Raw genomic sequence first — 20,099 nt, 5'->3', positions numbered from 1 at the left:
TCTCCGAAGCCGGGGCAAGGAAATGACAAAAGCCGGACAAACTCCGGTGGTATGAAATACCTTTCGGGAGAGGAAGAAGTCGGCAGTTTTGACCATTATGCAGTAATTTTGCCCTGTTGTACTGAATAAATGCATTTTTAATATTTCATATTCCATTTAGCACAAAATTGTTATTTGTCATGACCATACAATTTATTTAGCAATTGGGGAAAAATACTTAGATAAAAAGAATATCCTGTAAAATATTGGAGCAGAGAGAGACAATCATGACATTTTTCTGCTCTCTGTCATATTTTCCTCATTCTGAATCTTCCCCCTCAATGGGCTGAACTCTAAATCTGATGAAATCGAGACCCTGCCGACGTCATCCTCCAACAGCAGATTAAAAGAGTATTTTTTTTCGTCATCTGCGCTTTGCCAAATTGTTGTATATCGTCGAATCATCTAGAAATATGATTCTAATTCACATAATAATGCTATTTAAGATTTTTTTATGCTGTCACAGGCACTTTAATGGGGCAGGTGAATCACATTTAAGAAAATCAGTAGTCCTACAGTATTGAATTGATCCCAACAGTACTTTTCTGGCTGTTTTGGCAGACATTTTGCTTCCCACCAGAGCAGGCCTCATCAGTCCATGCAAGGCTAGTGGTGGCCTAACTACACCTTGTTGCATAAATTGATGAAAATTGAGAAAAGTCCAGTTGCGATGAATGAAATGACCTGGATGAATGAGAATATTCACCGGCACGTATGTTGACCATCAAGTCTTTTGTCAACCCTGTCCCATGCTATTTCACCGCCTGTTGTGTTCCATCAATGTCTAAAATTCTAAAAATATATTGTGTGTAAGTGTATTAAGTGAATGTTTCAAACAGTGTCAGAGAGAGAGAGAGAGTCATGCGACAGGAAACCGGCTAATTAGCCAGACATTTCCAGGCTAGAAATCGACATGGACGGGGGGAACACCAAAACACCAGCGCACCAGCAATCTAGCTGCTGTAATAACCTTATTAGCGGTATTGCTCCTCTATATCTAGACTCAGACTGCCTATGCTAATATTCCTCTCTTAGAGCAAGACAACAAGATGAGGGTGCCCGCACCTTCTATATGCAAGAAGGGCCACTGCCTAAGGATAAAAACACTCAGAGTATATTTACTGTTGTCTGTCTACATTTCCACAAGCTATATTTATATCTCAAGTGTGGAAGAATTCATAGCATTTTTATCTATCAGGATTTATTCAACCTCGCTTTGACATGCCGTCAACAGTATTGATGGCAGCCAGGCGAGTTATTTACCTAGCAGGAAATGCGGTAAGTGTTAACGAGGAGATAATATAATGATTACCGTAGGAATGTACAGATATGTAGAATTGGCAAAATGTGCAGCATTTTCTGGCATTTGCAGGAATCAATTTTTATGTCACTTTTCAATTGGCGTACCACAGTGGGGCAATCACTTGAGAGAACTAATTTGATCAAGAAGTATTTGGTGGTACTATATCAGACAGAAGAGTATTATAGAAATCAAATTCACCCTTCAGAATACATTCTACACTGATGTAGACTGTTGCACTATCAACTGGACTATCTGTCAATTAATATTATTACTATTTCAAAAGCCTCAAAACTGACCACTGGTTTATAAGATAAACATGGCAGAAATGGAGAAGCTGTGTCACAAAATAAATATGGGCAATTTAGAAAATGAATAGAAATACGACACCACAAAAGCGCAACAAATAGCAATTGTACTTGATGAGACTGGACAGAGATACATGTAGAAGCAGTTTAACAAGTCAAATTGGATTTTACACACAATTTGTTTATGTAGTCCAGAGCGAGATGAAAGTTAATTGCTTTGGAGCCAGGTATAAACAATTTCATAATTCATTGTTTCGCAGAGATATTAAAAGATTGGGGTATATTTTGATAAATCACTGTGGTCAATGTGTAATCCTAAAATAAAGCAAACTCAAATAACAAAGACATTGTTATTAGGTCACATTCAACAAGGTTTAAATAAAAGGGAACACCGAAATGGCCCACAGCTCTACATAGAATACACTACTGTTTCAATAGATTGACACCTTGATCATTAGGACAGCAAGACTACTACGCAAGTAATAAAAGCATTGAGACCAGGTATATTAATAAGTACTTTTTAGTTTGTCACAAGTTACAACTCACAACAAGCAGCAGAACAATTATTAAAATACTCAACCTATTTATTTTTACATGAAACTCTAATTGATACTCTTTTACTGTTGCTAAAACGGTTTAACATACCTGTTGAGTATAGGTTTGTGGTAGCCCACAAATTCCCTTTTGACTGCAGGCAGTAGTAAATACAGTTATTTCCAACATTACTTAAAACCAGCCAAACAACAGGATTGGGAGTGCCATGTGCAACAGAGGAAACAAAATTGCTGATGTAGCTTCTTCAGTTATTAGAATGTTTGCAATTATTTTATAATGGCTACTACTACCACCTACAGGGCTGGAAGAGTGAATTGTTTTGAGCGATGTTTAGGTTTTTTGAAAGTTTATGGACATGAGTGAGCAATAAAAATACTTTGCCTTTTGTACTTAAACATCCTGATAAACAAAAGGCAGATTGTGTACATAAAAGCCTCTTAGTGAGTGTCATGATCGTGGGTGTATGTTAATCCTTTTTAAAGGTGTATGAACAGCTGTATTTCCTTTCAGCAACCAAAAATATTTAATCCAACATTAAAACAGACTACAAAGCAAGGGTCTAGGTTTGGTCTCAACATTGGTAGGGACGCCATAACAGCATAACCTGCATACACACTTTTTACTGGGGACGGGACATTAAGAAATTTACTGTGGTTGTGTTTTTGTGGGTGTTATTTTTTTTTTTTAATGGGGGGGGGGGGTTAGAAATGTCTGCATAGGCTGCAAATAAAATTATTTTTAAATGAATCATGGATTAAATAAATAAATTTCAAATAATGAATAAATGCACCGTTGAAATAACCTTAACGATAGAAAACATACAGTACAGGGGGACACTTATCTCTCTGCTGCTTCCTACTCGAGTTTTGCAGGTCAGCAAGTTCACAAGGTTTAATGTTATGCTGACTGTGATGCAGGTCGGACTTTCAGTAGCAAAATTAGTGGTGTGTTCCCCACCTCCACAACATTGACGTCTACTTATAGTGGCTGCTGCTGCGGCTGGCTGAAAAAAAATTCTAATATCCCTCGTCTTTGAAGGGGGTGGAGGAGGCGGTTAACATGTATTTCTGTCGGGGGGTTGTGGGAGTGTGCAGGTTTGTGTGTTCTAGTCATCAGCCAATCAAACGTGCATTTGAGGGGTTAAAATGGACCGGCACATTCAGCGAGTGAAAAGGGGTCAATGTAAGTCTGAACATAATGAAAATACAGTAATTCACATACTAATGGAAGGGTCAATTCTATTTTTACAACATATGGAAAGACATTATAAATTATTATCATTACTAATCATCATCAATTATCATCATTATATAATTCAAATAAAGTTGCTTAGAAGTTGGTAGGGACAATTTGAGCATCCTGAAAAGTTGGTAGTGTTATGTCTCTACCGTCCCTATGCAAACCTACGCCCTTGCTACAAAGATAAAAAAATAATAATAATAATGAGACACCGCAACTAAAAACAAGTCAATATGCAAATATATTTTCAATAAGTTAAAGGTTAATTAAAGCCCAGTCATCATACATTTGATATTACTAAAATAGTGCTCTTTTCATTCGAAATAACTACTAAAATACAAAATACATATTTGCCGTTCAAGTTTCAAATTTCAACTATAGCTTGTTACATTGTGGATCACAGTTTAGATCACGGGTGTCCAAATATGTCCGCAAGGGCCGCTGTGGGTCCTGTGGGCACGTTTGATTGACTGATGACTTGACTCACCCCCGGCACACACTTGCACACTCACACAGCCCAGACAGAAATACATGTCAACAACTTGTCGCCCCCCCCCCGAAGGGGAGGGAGTTTTTTTTTTTTTTTTCCGGCCAGCAGCAGCCACTATAAGTAATTTAAAAAGGTGCCAATGTTGTGGAGGTGTAAACACACCACTAATTTTGCAACTGAAAGTCGAACCTGCATCAGAGTTAGCATAACATTAATCTGTGTGAACTTGCTAACCTGCAAAACTCGAGTAGTAAGCTGCTTAGAGAGTTTGTGTTTTCTACTGTTAACGTTAATTAAAGTGTGAGAAATGTAGTGAACAATGCTGAAAACTAGAAACAGAAAAACATGAGCAAGAAGCCGCTTAAAGAGAGACGGGTGCAGCATAACCTCATATGTTGTTCACACAACACAACATACGCACAACCATACAAGGAGTTTAAGGGGGGGGGCACGAAAAACATACAGATTTTGAACGTACGGCGTACACATTTAAAAATCAGTGCTCACTTGTACAAATTACACCGAAACCGTACAATTTAACAGCATAAGTGGATTTTAAGGGGGGCGGGGGGGGGCGGCAGGGGGAGCCTTGACTTTATACAGTATATATATATATATATATATATATTTTTTTTTTTTTTTTTCATTGCATATAATTGACTCTATATATTTCATTGCATATAACTGACTTTATATATATATATATATATATATATATGTTGTAAAGCAATAAAACTGCAACAAAAATGAATGAAATGAACAAAAAAATAACATTTTTTAATGAGTCAAAATTATTTTTCGAACAGATCATGTGTTTAGCAACTTAGATTAAGTATTAAATTAGCATTACATGATTTAGACACAAATGTCCTACCCATAATATGGCCCAAACACAAAAAGGATTGCTTCAATTAAATAACACTTTTTCGATAAAAAAAAATTAAGTGTTCAAATGCAAATTTTTGAATCTCAAATATTTTTTCGCATTCGAAAACTCTTTTCATGACTGAATTTTTTTCTTTTTTTTGATTGAAGTGATTTTTTTTTTTGAAAATAAATATTATTTTGAAGCAACTTATTTTTCTATTGAATAATAAAGACAAAAGGCAAGGCAAGGCAAGGCAAATTTATTTATATAGCACAATTCAACAAAAATGTCGTAGCCAAATGTGGCCCAAACACAAATCAACATTACCCCAATAAAAAAAGTTGCTTCAGTCAAAAAAAAAACAAAAAACAAAACCTGACTTCAATTAAAAAAAATAAAAAATAAAAAAAAATAAAAAATCAAAGACAAGTAGCTTTCACATGCATTTTTTTTTTAGTATCAATTTATTTTTGCATTCAAACACATTATTTTTTTGTTTGAATCGAGTTTTTTTTTTTTTGGGGGGGTTGAAAATATATATATTTATTGAAGCAACTTTTTTTTATTGAAGCAACTTTTTATATTGAATAATAAAGACACAAATCCACTTCCATATGGCTCCTCCCATGGGATACAATTTTTGACTGGGGTAACTACTAGGGTTGGGAATCTCTGACATGAAGCCGATTCGATATGCATCTAGATACACAGGTTACGATTCGATTAAAAAAACGATACATTTTTAAGGCCGAGCGATTCGATACAATTCGATACAGGTAAGCAATTTAAGTGCAAACTTTCAAGGTAAACATCTTAAAACAAAACAATATTAATTATATGCAGCAGCTCTTGAAAAAAAGAATTAAACCTGCCAGTGTTATCATAAATAAATAATAAATTATGTTTACCACTGGTATAATTGGGGGAATAAAACATGGCATTTTAGACAGACAGGTCAATAATTATTTAACCTTATACACAGCAAAGTCATTCGCTTATGCCTGTGCTTCTACATTTTTTATTCCTCATCACTGTCCATATCTTTTGTGAAGGGCAGATTTTTCTTGTGGAAGATCAACTAATTCACATGTTCATGTTTAAGTGGACTGCGTCTCGTGGAAACAAAATGTCCAGAGGGTCGCGCTGCCCTTTCCACCATTGTAGTGGGTTATTTTTCAGGGTTAAAAACTCACGATCTCTGTACCGCTCCACACTTCACACAAGCTCTGTCCCATGCCAACACATCTGGCTCCTTTCATGACTTCAAAGTCCGACTTTTGTTTTCCTGGGTGCGTTGAAAATCAATCACTGCACGTCGCTGCCGTCGGTGCTCAAACTGTTCATTGTTTTAGCATGTTGCTTCGTTGCCACTACTAGTTTCGTTTTGGGCTGTGAAGAAAACGCTACGGAGCGTGCGTGACAGTGGTTTTGTTAGCTCTCGCGTTAATGACGGCGACTAGTAGCGGTTCTGCCGAAATGCATGGGAAGTTGAGGCAACCACGACTGTGAGTGGTGCTTGTCCATATCATATGTAGTGGTCTCAAGCTAAGTGCGCTGTGTGATGAATGACACAAGCGCAGCATGTGAAGTAAAAGCTAAATTATTATCATATTAAGCAATGCATTGAACTAGGCATTAGAAGCCGTGCTCGCGCTAGCCGAATTCTATCTCTACTATCGGTTCATTGAATATTTAATGGCTAATTACTGTCGAATGTTAAATTTACTATCGATACAGCTGTATCTCTCACCTGTAAAGCCGGATATCCAGTCGTATCGGTTTATCGTTCTCAAGGTTAGTAACTACACTGGCATGACACCGGTGGGCGTACAATATTCAATGGATGACGATCTTGGCGAAAAGTATTGCCAAAGCAGCCTGATTTAGAATTCCCCTCAAGAATGATGGGAAGCAAAATCGCTCATTGTCAACTTATTATTATAAATATTCATATAAGTTAATTTTATTGCTGACACATCGTTTCGGGGTCATCAACATGTTGTGCCCCACTGCTCCAACCCAAAAGTCAAAACTCCACCTATGCTTGACAGGTATGTTATTATTATGTTCAATCACTCTTCATGAGGTCAAGCTGAGGAGTCCCGCTTTTTATCAACTAATAATATAAGCATATAAACCAGGGGTGTCCAAACTTTTTGCAAAGGTGGCCAGTTTTGGTGTGGTAATAATGTGGGGGGCCGACCTTGGTTTTCGTCCTTTATGTAGAACAATATATTGAAGCAAATTTTAGCTAGCCCTTCTTTGTGTCACATTTGCTTTATTATTTTTCTTAAAATTAATAATATCAACAATCTCGCAACTAGCCTTTGTGGCGTTCTCTTTCGATTCTCGGGTTCTTGCGAAATACTGCTGCTGTGAAATTAAACTAGCTACAAGTTGCTCTAATTTCTCGCTACGTATCTTCCCTGTAATCTTGTCGTACATGTCAGCGTGTCTTGTTTGGTGATATCGCCTCACATTGAACTCTTTAAAAACAGCGACTGTCTCAGCAAATAAGGCGGACACAGTTTTTGCGTATTTTAGTGAAGAAATAGTCCACTTTCCACCAATCCCTGAAGCGTCAGCCGTCGCAGTCAACTTTCTTTTGTCACCATTTTAGAAAATTTTAAGTTAAGTTTAACTTTAAGTTTAAGTTTAACTTTAAGTTAAGGGTCACATGGGGTAATGTTGCTTAGAGTGCTGCTGCCTTTTAGTGGGTAAATGAGGAGCAGCATTTAGTGTGTAAGCTACTTCATATGATGGTAGCAGTACTGCTGACCAATTTATTAAGTCTGTGTGCGGGCCAGACGTTATTGATTTTATGACAGAGGCTGGGGGCCGGATGAAGTTTGACCAGGGGCCGCATTTGGCCCCCGGGCCGGACTTTGGACATGACTGGTTTAAACAGTCACTTTCTGGCTTTGTGATGTGATGCAATACCAAAAAGATTTTCCTCTGTTTACAACACACACAAAAAAGTGTTACAATTGTTTCGTCAACTGTTTCGTGGAGTTGTGTATATAAACTTGCCATTTGCCTTTGATGTCAAGTGTTTTAGCTGTTTTATCAACCACTTTCTGGAACCGTGACGTCACACAACGCGCGCGCGCACGTGGTTGCTCTCTCATCAGCACTCCGTCGCGCACGCGCCCCCTCACTCAAAGTGCGGCTTCCTAGTGAGTGAGCGTGTTGGGAAGCCGAAAGCGAGAAAAGCCAAAGGAGATAATGGAGCGCTCGACTCGGCTACGGAGGCAGGAATAAACACGATTACTCTTGATAAACCTTCTCAGAGACATTCGAAGACGGAGAAACTCACGGAAGAAGCAAAACTTTGTGTGGGGAAACTGTTCCAGACTCTCGCCCGGACGCCGATCTAAAACATGGATACACTTTTCTGTCTTTTGCTGGGACTCTTGCTGGTTGTTGGGAGCATCTCCGGGCAAAACCCGGCAGGTAAGACAGAGAAAAATATAAATGTATGTCTTGAAACGTTGAAATCGATGTGTTTGTTCTGAAATGAAAACTCGTATTTGTTCATTTAAACCAGTTCCTGCCAGGTGAGTGCTTTAGGCGGAGCAGAAAAGTTGGCAGCAACCGCCGCGCTTGGTGTAACGTCTCTGAAATGTTCTCAAAAGCCACATTATGCCAACTTTCAAGGGTTATTCTTCGTAAACTGTAGTCGTCGGCGTGGATAAATGTTAGTTTGGCTGCCAATAAGCGTAAAATGTAAACGGACTGTGAGTGTGCGTTCGTTTCGTGTTTGAATGTGGGACTGTCGACTGCGCGAACCACTCGTCAGTTTTTTTTTTCGCTGTTTGATAAAACTTTTCCAATCAAAGCTTTTTTTGAAATGTCACGCGTATGAAGTAAAGAGTTCATTTTGCCATGATTAACGTTGTGTGTTTTGGGGTGTATATTTCATTGAATAAATTCGCATGTAATTCTCGAACTAAACTCCTGTCAAATGAATTCAACTTTTAAACCAATGTGAATGATCATTAATTAAAACGCAGTGCTGATTTATTGCCTTTCAATGATAAATCATGATTAAATTTCACTACTTAGATGTTTGTGTTTAATCGGTGTTGTGCGCATCTATTCATTCGCGGGAAGTGGGTTCGGATGAAATATAATCTGTAGACGTCGAGGCACATTATCGATAAACATGGCGATATCAGTTTAGTTTTACCTTTCAATGTTGTGATGGCAAACGAAAACGGGTTTTCTTTCCTGTTTATTGCACGCTGAATCAAACTAATTCATAAATTATTAATTTACAGTAATGGATATAAATAATATTGATACCATCCTAATTAATTTCTGTGATAGATTTTGGTTTAAAACATATTTAGATAAAACTTTTTGTGATTGCTGTCAAAAAAGCATTTAAGTCTCCTTGCTCAGGAACCTGAGAGCAACACTTTAGTGACAATGTGATGTATTGTACAATAGATCTCTTTTATTAACAACAACAAAAAATGCTTACCACACTATTGCTGTACTGTGATACCATCTCTATTGTTTGCAAAATAAGGCAACACATAGAGGTCGGAACTGGAGAGTTTTTCCACAATTCACTGCTATTCTTACTGACATAGTGTGTGTATGTGGTGTATTTGAAAGATCTGACCTCTAATCTCACCTCAATGAAGCTTTATTGTAGGTGACTCGCTGCATTTATGTGCCGGGCATGACCAGAAATTGTGCGAGGGGGAGGAAAAAGTCCAGGCTCATTGTTGATTTGCATAAAAATTACACATTAATTACCACTTCTTGGGTGAGCTTTATTGCCTGGCCCCTCCCTTTTCTTGCCCACCCTTCCATCCCTTAACTACTCCCCTGGCTCCCCTCCCTCAGGGCCATTTGGTCTGCAGGGCAACAAATGTGTGGAATTTCTTTGAGGCCTCCCCGGGAATGCGAGCACAGTTAATTTGCAAGTAAATACGAGATGCTGCTTTACATAGCCTAGAGGTGGGTCGTCATTAATGTGGAATAGAGAGTGATAGAAAGAAAATTCTTACTTTCTAAACTGGAAAATACAGTAGAACCTCTACTGTCAAAGACAATAATTTCCGTGACGCTGGTTAACTTCGTATTTGTTCTAATTTCCAAAGAACTTTTTTTTTTTTTAGTGAATCGGTTCCAAGCTCAAATGATCACCATCATAAAACCTATTTGAACTCAACAGACATTTCTGGTTACAGTTTTGCTCATCCAATTAAAATAAAACCAAAGTTAAGTAAGAATGCGCAACTTTTGAAGATGGAAAACTAGAGAGGAAACAAGGTGTTTATAAGCCATGCAGTCCTTGAGCATCTTTATGCCAAGGTAAATGGATGTATTGATATTTAATAATTATACTGTTCATATTCCAATGAGTAGAGTCATTTCCTATTCCATGGTTGCCATTTTACATATCCTTAGTAAGCAGATGTAAATGAGACTGGAGAATTAAACCTTTCTTTCTGTACGGCGGTGCACAGTACGTTACTTAAAGAATGCAACAGTTGCTTGCTTACTGTATTTGGTTTAAAACCTAGCCTGTTAGCTAATCTGAATGACATCTTGGACAGTGGACAATTATCATGACATATTTATTCTATTTAAACTGCAACTGCTTTTTGCATGTAAAAAATGTTTGATATAAAGGCAACTGTTGCAATAATTCTATTATTGTGTTGATTGTAGGCCTGGACGATTTAATCGATCAGGCAACCAGTTATTTAATAGATTATTCCAGAAGAAAGTTTTTCCTGATATATTTATCACTTTGTATTTGGGGGCTGAAAACAAAAAATAGGTGGAGAGAAAATAGGTTGTGTTGTATTGAAGACAGACATTTTGCACTTAATTTACACTACATTTGTTAAACATTTTATTTTATTTTGTTTTTTAACTAATTTGAAGATTTCTCGGTAGGGCTGCAGCTCTCGATTATTTTAGCAGTCGATTAATCTACCAACTAGTCAGTTCGAGTAATCGAGTAATCCGATTAGGAACATTTAAGCATCGCAGAATAAATTTTAGGTGATGTAAAACAAAGGCTTGTTAAGATTGCACTTTCAAAAAAGCATGAAACGCAAATAAAAAATTCCCCAGTTTTTCTTGAAATGTTGCAGAATTGCATTTCCATTTAAAAATACATTAAAATACCTGAGTTTAGCCTCAAACGGTATTAATGAAAATACAGTCAATAAATAGGGATCTAAGTGCAATAAAAGAACAATTGGCTAACTTGCATAGCAAAAGTCCGCTAGCTCAAATGCTTTTTTTTTTTTTTTTTTTTTTTTTAACGACACTCTTAACAAATCGTTCAAACACACATTTTCACTAAAAACAGCTAAATGTATCTAAATTTAAATTTAAATTTAAACTTAAATTCCGAATGCATAAAAAAAACATCTTAAACAAAAACTTACCTAATGTTTGTCTAAACAGGGAGCTGCTGGATTCAGCCATGTCATAGAAGTTATGGCATAGTCAGTGTTGCTACTAAAGGGCAGTGTATCCACCCAATAAAAACTAAATGCAAACACTTTCAAAACAAACCATCACAATGCCACTCTAAACAAATACTCGAACAAATAAATAAATAAATAAATTTGATTCGAAGCTTTTTTCCTAATCAAATTACTCGAGTTAATCAATTAATCGTTTCAGCATTATTTCTTGGTATTTTTTTTTTTTTTTTTTTTTTTGGAGTGGGGGGGGGGTGAATCCAATTTTTGGTGAAAATTGTTCCGATCATGTTTTTTTGCTCCCGATCTGATCCCGATCGTTTTAGTTTGAGTATCTGCCGATCCCGATATTTCCCGATCCGATTGCTTTTTTTTTTGCTCCCGATTCAATTCCAATCATTCCCGATAATTTTCCAGATCATATACGTTTTGGCAATGGATTAAGAAAAAAATGAATAAAACTCGGACGAATATATACATTCAACATACAGTACATAAGTACTGTATTTGTTTATTATGACAATAAATCCTCAAGATGGCATTTACATTATTAACATTCTTTCTGTGAGAGGGATCCACGGATAGAAAGACTAGTGACCTTGTATATTGTGACTAAATATTGCCATCTAGTGTATTTGTTGAGCTTTCAGTAAATGATACTGTAGCCATGCCCAAATGCATGATGGGAAGTGGAACCATGACTGTGCGTAGTGCTACCAATTGATATATCTTCTCTGCGTTGGGAAATAACATAAAGTGTTAAGAACAGATCTATTGCTACCTTGCTTCCCCACATTGCTTCCCACGATATTTCTAATTGTAGGGAGAGGGATTGTAAGGCTTTAGCCAATAAAAAAGGCTCCAAAGGCTGCCAAAATTCACTCTACTCATTTTACGCTGTCTTTTATCTCTCTATATAGGTAAAACAGCGCCATTACAGATTGAGCGCAACAATGCGTGAGTGGGTCGTGCAGTGCATGCATTAATTGCATTAAATATTTTAACGTGATACATTTTTTAAAAAATTAATTACCGCCGTTATCGGGATAAATTTGATAACCGTATCATAAGCCTAAACTAAAGACTCTGGATGAGTGTAACATATTATGTCTGTAACGTTAAATACAATTAGAAAACGATTTAATTAAAAAAAAATAAAAAATACTTAAAAAAAAGGCATGGCCGATATTTATTTGCCGATTCCGATACTTTGAAAATGACGTGATCGGACCTGATCGATCGGGATGCCGATCGATCGGGACATCTCTAACTTGAGATTTATTTTTTGGGGCAATATCACCTAGCAATGTTGATTGGATTATCTTTTTTGTTTATGTCCTATTTATGCTACGGTTGTTGTACAAATGTAAATAAATTTGACTTTCCCATCTATTGGGGCGTCAGAAAATCGGTTAAAAAATGATACAGTCAATACCGAAGGCGCGATGCAAGATGGCGGTTAGTTGGTTTATGAGGCTTTTATTCTCCAAAATTTGTTGAATTCTAAATTGTTGGGACATTTGAGTTTGGATGTTCATTTGCAATGACATTTTGAGCTCATTAAAATAAAAGCAGCATTGGTGCAGTTGGTTGAGCCTACTACTTTTGGGATGTTTGTGTGAGTAAGTGAATGTCAGTCTATGTAAAGTGCTTTAGGCACTGGAATAATGTAGCTAAAATGCAATGTGCAAATCCTCTCCATTTCTGTCTTTTGTTATGGCCTCATTGGGTCCAAAAAGAAGAAACGCTAACAGTCACCACATCTGTCTTTTGTCCCTTTGAATGTGTGATCATTCCATTGAAATGTGAAGTTGTGATTGGTTGAAACAGTGAATGACAGCGAAGATATGTCGTGGCGTCTCCTTCAAACGCACACAAGGACAAATTGCAGATCAGTTGAAAAGGAATTAACAGTCTCAAATTACTTTGGGATTGTTGATGTCCTTTCTGTAAATCACTCTCATTTAGCAGCCCTATCTTCTACTTTTCCCATTTTATAATGTCCCAATGAAATTATGCCATATTAAATGATGGTGTTTAATGTGAACAGGGGCTCTCTCTGGCGTCTGCGCTTATCATCGCTGCTCTGCAGCAACCTCGTTTCGGCTTATCACCTCCATGCTCTGAGTAATAAATGTGGCCCAGCGTGTCTGCTGTGCTGCCTTTACAATGTCAATAAGTGACTGCATGTCAACGTGACAACTTCTCTAAATGCACTGACCCGCATTGACGGCGTCTTTAATCTTAATGAAGTGCAATAATTGTGTTCCATTAGCTACCCTGGGCGAATCACATCAGAGCGGTTTTAATTATAATTGTAAATCTTGCTTTTGCATTTCGAGCATAAGTACAAAGTTGGTTTAATTATAATGACTTTACAGCACCATTTGGAAGATGAAATAGAAATGTGTTTTTTCCCAGCAAAAAGACATGAGGAAGAGCGTAAGTGAGGAGGAGGAGAAAAAAACAACATGCAACCATTGGTTTTTGGCCGTGGGCATCTCGTCCACTCAAGAGACTGTGAAAACGGCAGGAGGGGTGCATCTGTGTGTTTTTCTGTCATGTCTTCTTTGTGTGTGTGTGTGTGTACGTGTTTGTGTGCTGTCACTTAAAGAGATGCACTGTGGTGCTTTTATAAGCCCTATGTAGTAAAGTGATACAAAGAGTAGCATGTAAGACATTTGTTTCTCATTTAGATTCTATTGCAAATTCTTCTTCATTCTACTGTGGCCAAATCAAAGAGGGTTTTATTTATTTTCTTGTTAAAAGTAATGCCTCAGTCTGCCGCCGTGCCGATCTTCCTTAATGTCTTCTTCTCCTCAAATCAAACACCTCTCCGCTCAAAGCACATCTCTTTCTATGGATTTCAATTTGGTTGCAGATTAAGAAAAAACTCTTGAAAGTACTGGCTCATTTCTTCAGTGGTTTGGGGGATGAGGTCTGCAGGCACCCACACGCGCGTGTGGAAAATGTAATTAATCTGCTCAGAGAATTCATTAGCTAATCCCTCATTAGACTTGTGTGCTTGAATGAATCGGAGGGTTTTGGATTGAAAGACGTACCAGCTGCAAATAGTGTGACCTTCCAGTGTCGTGAAAAGGATCCTTTTCAGGTTTTCCAAAGTGAGTGCGATATACGACAGCTTGACCTTCTAGCCATTTAAAGTTTGGTAAAATCATAAATCTTGGAATTTTTAATGTAAATCTAGGATTTCATGGTTGTGTCTAAATTCCTATCAAGACTTTGATGCTCCAACAGGTTTCATTCATCTGAAGAATTGTTCAACGGCCATTGAATTTTAAGTTTTTAACTATATTGTACATAGCATTTTTGGAGATTTCAAAACATACAACTAGAATGAAATTTAAGGGATTTCAAATGTTCCTTTTAAATGTTGGCACAACGGCCTGGTTTGTATGACTGGTTTATGAAGGGACTAACTTGTCGCAGGGGTACGATTATGGTACTTTATGGTGTTGTTTGGGTCATTTTGTTGTATGCCAATTGTGTGTTTGAGGGGCTGCAATTGTCAAATACATCAGGACCTTGGGCTATAAGAGTAGTCAATGCCACTCAGTTACTCTGATGTTATATGTATAAATTTACCACTGTATCAGGTTAGGCCGCAAAGAAAATTTAGTTGGTGGCTATTCCCCTGCAGAGCGGTAAAATATAGTGAAGATTATCTCTGACTTTAAAATGGATTTTTAATGTAGCAATTCAAAATATGTATAACAACCATAATACATGACATATTTTTCCATTATCATTAGTCCCAGGCAATAAATACATGCTTAAGGGGTGCCAAGCATTCGTCATGAAGTCAACCATGAGAGTTCTTAAGCAAATGGAGGGACCGAGTGGGTTCTAAACAAATCCCAAATCCAGCAAAGATCTATCCCTGATGAAAGATGGTGTTTGTCTAGTGTCATCCATCTCTGTGGTGCCCCGTTAGGCTTAGGTCACAGCTGTGTATACGCAGAAGCATAAAACTCATACATACACAGTTCCACACATGCTGAATGACAGATTAAGTAATCAACACTCGGCTGATTAATTACATTGCACACAAATATGCACAGACAGCTAGTGGGCCTAATTCTCACAAGAATTTAGTAGGCTTTTGTAGGAATAGTATGTATGTGTAGGTATGAGATTCTGATGGTATGATAACCTTAAGCCAAAATATCACTGTTTCATGGTATTACGGTATTGCAATTACAGCTCTAAAATGTGTTACTTTTAGACATCTGGGTTAAAAAAACTACTTTTTTCCATTGAACAGGATTTTTATTTTTCAAAAATACATTAGCAATTTGGGACATAAGTATAATGTTATGTTAAGTTAAAAGAAAAAAAAATTGAAATATTCTTGATAAAATTAAAATAAATTCAGTCCTTTAGGTGAGCCTAAACCCACAGCCACAGCTCAACATTATTACCATCAGGACAAAAGTAATTGAATTATCTTCCAGAAAAAGCACGTGTGTATGACTCGTATCATGTTTACATTATACACACACAATCTTTCTCAACACAGACAGTTGCCAGAGAGAAAAAAACACCATGTTTTACCACCGATAGACACACTAAACATGCTGGAGTTAACTATCGTAGCTGTTGGGAAACATTCATGACAGTGTTAACTAACATTTAATTTTGTATAAATGCGAAATCATATTGGAGGTCTTCCCTCCTCGGCAGCCATCCTCCGCAAACATGTTTTACATGTCGGCTGGCTCTCTTTCACTAAGCCGCGGCTTTTCTGTAGCTGAAGTATTCCATTCCAGCGATTTCGTTTTATTCGATGGCGGGAAAAAGTTCTGGAGTTTCACCTCCTCTAGCCATTGTGTAGCACAGCTGACTCACTGACACTGAGCAATAATCGGTGGGGGAGGCGTTGAGCCTTGCAGCTGCGAGCGAGAGATTTCTCCCTGCATTTTTGGGACAGGAAAAATAGTTAATTTAGTAAATAGTAAAATTTTTGCGGTTTTGAAACTGTGACATTTTCTTTCCACGGTATACTTTGACACTCATAATCGGCACATGTCTTATGAATAATAAAGTGTACTTGTTTGTTGAAACAAACAAAACGGAAGTCCTGCTGAAAACACGGCTACTATGCAACAGGTGGGTGAGGCTTAGAATGAGTATTGTCAGGTTTAGCACAAGTGTAAGTGGAGGCAGAGGTTAAAGGTGGGGTTGGGGCAGCCATGTGTTGGTTTAATTTTGTATGTGGGAACATGTGTAAAGCTCTCTTCACTTCCGTTAAATATTTATGGCCTATGCGGCAGGTGTCACTTCATTTGTGTTTGCCTTTTCCCCCATTGCAAGTTTTTTTTTCTACTTGATCTGGTGTAACTTGCACTGTTATGCCTATTGTTGCTGTTCTTAATACAATGAATGAAGTTTTGTGAATGCATCTAATTCTGTTTTATTGTGTTTTCTATTGCTTTCTCGGACTCAGCTCACATGGGGCGCTCTGAAAAGGGTGAGTTACAATTAGCCAGCAAAGTGCTGAGCTCCATGTCACCCTCATTTTGTAGCCTTCCATTTCCACCTTTCATGTTGAATTTCTTTACCTGTTGCTATAGTGTGTTTTCATCCCATTTTTAAACTCATTCAAAGCCAGTAGCTGCTAAGAGGTCCCACACCCATGTCAATAGGGCAAGATGGCAATGAATGAGTTTAAACTACTATGTCGTTACTAACCATTACATTTAACTTAGGGGCAGTTTACATGGTGACTCTCCGAGAAGACGAACAATTTCAAATTTGCATTTATATGGTTCCGTCTCCCGCGACCCTCGTGAGGAAAAAGCGGCATGGAAAATGAATGAATGACTGAATGGTTCCGTCTCCATTAGAACAATGTCGCCATTCCCCATGAAAATGTTGTAGTATTCATGCCAGGCCCTAGGGGGCAGTGCAGATTTACAAGGCGACAGCGAATGATGCATTTTGACCTCCTCAGCCCGGAAGACAACATGCCCGCCCACTCCAAGCAATGGCATTTTCTTTTGTTCAAAAAGGCACAAAAATGGAAACATTCAACATATTTAAATTAAAAAATATTGTCAAAACAGTAAATTAAAGCCGACGTTCCGCCATTAGCTGTTGTTAATATTTAATAGCACCGCTGCGCACGCCCAATGTGACGTGGACGAGTGCTGACGTTATCGGCGCGGGTCCCGCGCGGCAGAAGCTTTTGATATGCATGCGGAGCCAGACCCCCACAAGCCCCCGCAATCGAATTCTTCCACTTTGGAGGCAGGATTCAGAATTTTTCGTCTTCGCCGACACCATATGCACAAGAGGCAATTCCGCTACTCAGTCATTGCGTCTTCGTGTTGCAGAGTCGCAATGTAAACTACCCCTTAGATGTTGTTAAAAAACTCACTTCCCATCATCATTGTGTTACGGAACAGTTCTAAATTGATGAAAGTATGTATTTTAAATGTAAAAATTGTAAGTACTAAAATGTTACTATTCCTCGGCGAAGGAAGGTATGTGTTATGCTGCAAATGAGCTTATAGAGGGAAAAGATGGGAAAATCGGAACATTTCTGTTGTGCAACTGTTTAAAGATGTTGCCTCTTTGTTATTAAACTTATTTGCTTATCCATGTTCATGTTGTGTATCCATGTTCAAGAGAAGATCAACAAGTGTCATGATAGGATATTTTGTCTTTTTTGGGATAACATTGTTGGGTGACGTGTTACATGCTGCTAAAATATCATTCATCAGTCAGTGCTTCCTGAATATATTTTTGACCCAACTATTTTGCAGGTGCTTTGTTGTTCTTATCTGGCCGGCTGTTGGTAAATCTGTTTTCCATTTGTGTACGCCAGCGTTCATTCACTCGTCACTCAGTGAGTAGTCTGGCAGCTGGTGTCGTATTTAAAGTCTCCAGGTGCTGTTTAGTTAGCTGAGGCTGGTCCCTGTTAAATTAGTTAGTAAATTAGTAGTACTCCTCATGAGAATCTCCAGTGACCACCATCAACACAGTGCTCTTATATCACACTAGCAGTATGGCCCGGTGTTGCTGGGCATAGTACTTGTGCTGGGTTGTCTGGGCCAAGGTTTCTTTAAATCAACACATAAAAAAACCTTGAAATCAGGGCTTACCCCATGGTTTTTTTTCATGTATGCTGGATGGATTTATCGAGGAGTGTGGCCCAGTGTTGCTCAGGTGAAAAAGTGAAAATTGGCATTTTTCTATGCTGATTTATTTGAGTTTCGAATGATTTTTCTGCTCTAAATGGAGGCCTACAGAGATCAAACCCATCTAAGAACACTCCCAGACACATAAAGTACAACTGAGTAAAATTTCGTCAAAATCCGCTCAGCCGTTTCGGCGTCCAGAAAATACAAACACAAAGACAGCGACACAGACAAACTCGCCTTAATAGAGATTAAGTTGTCCAGCCAAAATCATTCACTGGTTAATATGCAGGTAAATTGTAATTTTTTTAAATCCAGCATCCTGTTTTGATTACTCAAAGCCACATCACAGCACATTTAAATTTTACACGAAACCGTAAAGTTTGAAAGCCAACTGCGACATTGCAATAGCAAGAGATGCGTTTTTTCCCAAAAGATGTCAATCAGGTTGCATTTTCTCTGCTGATATTTAGAGTTTCAAATTCATTTTCTGCACTTATTGGAGTCCTACAGAAATCAAACCTCTCATTAAACCATCGAAGAACACTCCGAGACACTTAAAGTACAACTGTGTAAAATTTTGTCAAAATCCGCCCAGCCGTTTCAGAGTCCATGTGGAACGAACACACACAGCACCCATGCACACACACAAAGTTCCATTTATATATAAGTACCGTTATTTAATATGATTCTCTTTCTTTTGGGAACTGTGAGGTGCACCAGTGGCACTACATTCTTGGCTGGATGGTGGTTGGGATAGCCCACCTACTTCCACTTGGTCTCACATACCTCATTCTTCCCTCCTGCTCCATCCTTCTCTTTCACACTCTAAACACTCCGACTAGCGACTTGTTGGGAGTTGGTTTTCATTGTGAAAAGTGACAGCTTAGTAACATAAACCACAGACACCTTGCGTGGTAGACAGACAATGGATGATTAAAGTGCAGTTTTACTTTCTCACTTTCACTCTGGATTTGACCTTAGACTTTATAACAACATGATCCGTTTATTTTGCATTCAGTCAATTTAAAATGCATACGAAAACTGAAGCAAAAATAACAAAAATTTCTTTGCAGTATAGTGTGTAAGGCAGTGAGCCTGAGGATTGTGTAGTCCTCTTTTGTAAAACACATTATTTAATACAAAAATAACCGGAACCTAATGGAAGTGCAGCGGTGCAGAAATACTGTCAGTTCACATTAAGCAGTACATGTTCTTTGGCAGCTCTTACATGTGTTCCAACTAAACTCAGTAGATTTAGACTTAGCTTGGTCCCTAAAACAATGGAATTAAGAACACTTTTAACCACTCGTTTAGCATCAAAGTCTACTGTATAACAAGTTTATGTTGTATTTTTTTCCCCTTTCTGATCAATAAGGTTACTTTTGTCACAGTTAGCAAGCTCTAATGTTGTCCTTTATTTGTGGAAAATGTTTGATGATAATGACTTCAAGACTACTTAATCTAGAAAGTTTTGTACAATCTGATGACACACTACACACTTGGTTTAAGTGTAACCAACTCTGTGTGCAGTGACTGGGCCACTGACTATTATTATAGAAAGGTACATTGCTTAAAGAGTGTCTATAAATAGCATGTCAATAAGAATTTCTCCAAAGAGTGTGTTGTTTAAGGCCATGTGCCTTTTTAATGTTTATTTTTACCAGCTCAAAGAGATG

The 20,099-nt window shown here is 37.8% G+C and overlaps 1 protein-coding gene across 19 annotated transcripts in view; it reads left to right on the top strand.

Annotated features, from left to right (window-relative positions):
• Positions 1-7,940: 7,940 nt before the first annotated feature.
• ptprk (protein tyrosine phosphatase receptor type K) overlaps positions 7,941-20,099 on the top strand; it is a 169,177-nt gene continuing 157,018 nt past the window's right edge. For 11 of the 19 annotated variants that reach the window (XM_057822733.1, XM_057822732.1, XM_057822727.1 and 8 more), the window contains exons 1-2: positions 7,941-8,252; positions 16,725-16,748. In XM_057822733.1, coding sequence (XP_057678716.1) covers positions 8,180-8,252; positions 16,725-16,748 — 97 coding nt within the window. In that variant the 5' untranslated portion in view covers positions 7,941-8,179. The remainder of the gene's footprint in view (positions 8,253-16,724; positions 16,749-20,099) is intronic. The other 8 variants (XM_057822744.1, XM_057822743.1, XM_057822742.1 and 5 more) reach the window with 2 other exon arrangements.

This window comes from Corythoichthys intestinalis, chromosome 19, assembly GCF_030265065.1.
Source record: "Corythoichthys intestinalis isolate RoL2023-P3 chromosome 19, ASM3026506v1, whole genome shotgun sequence".
NCBI lineage: Eukaryota > Metazoa > Chordata > Actinopteri > Syngnathiformes > Syngnathidae > Corythoichthys > Corythoichthys intestinalis.
This window is presented reverse-complemented; position numbering and strand designations above follow the sequence as displayed.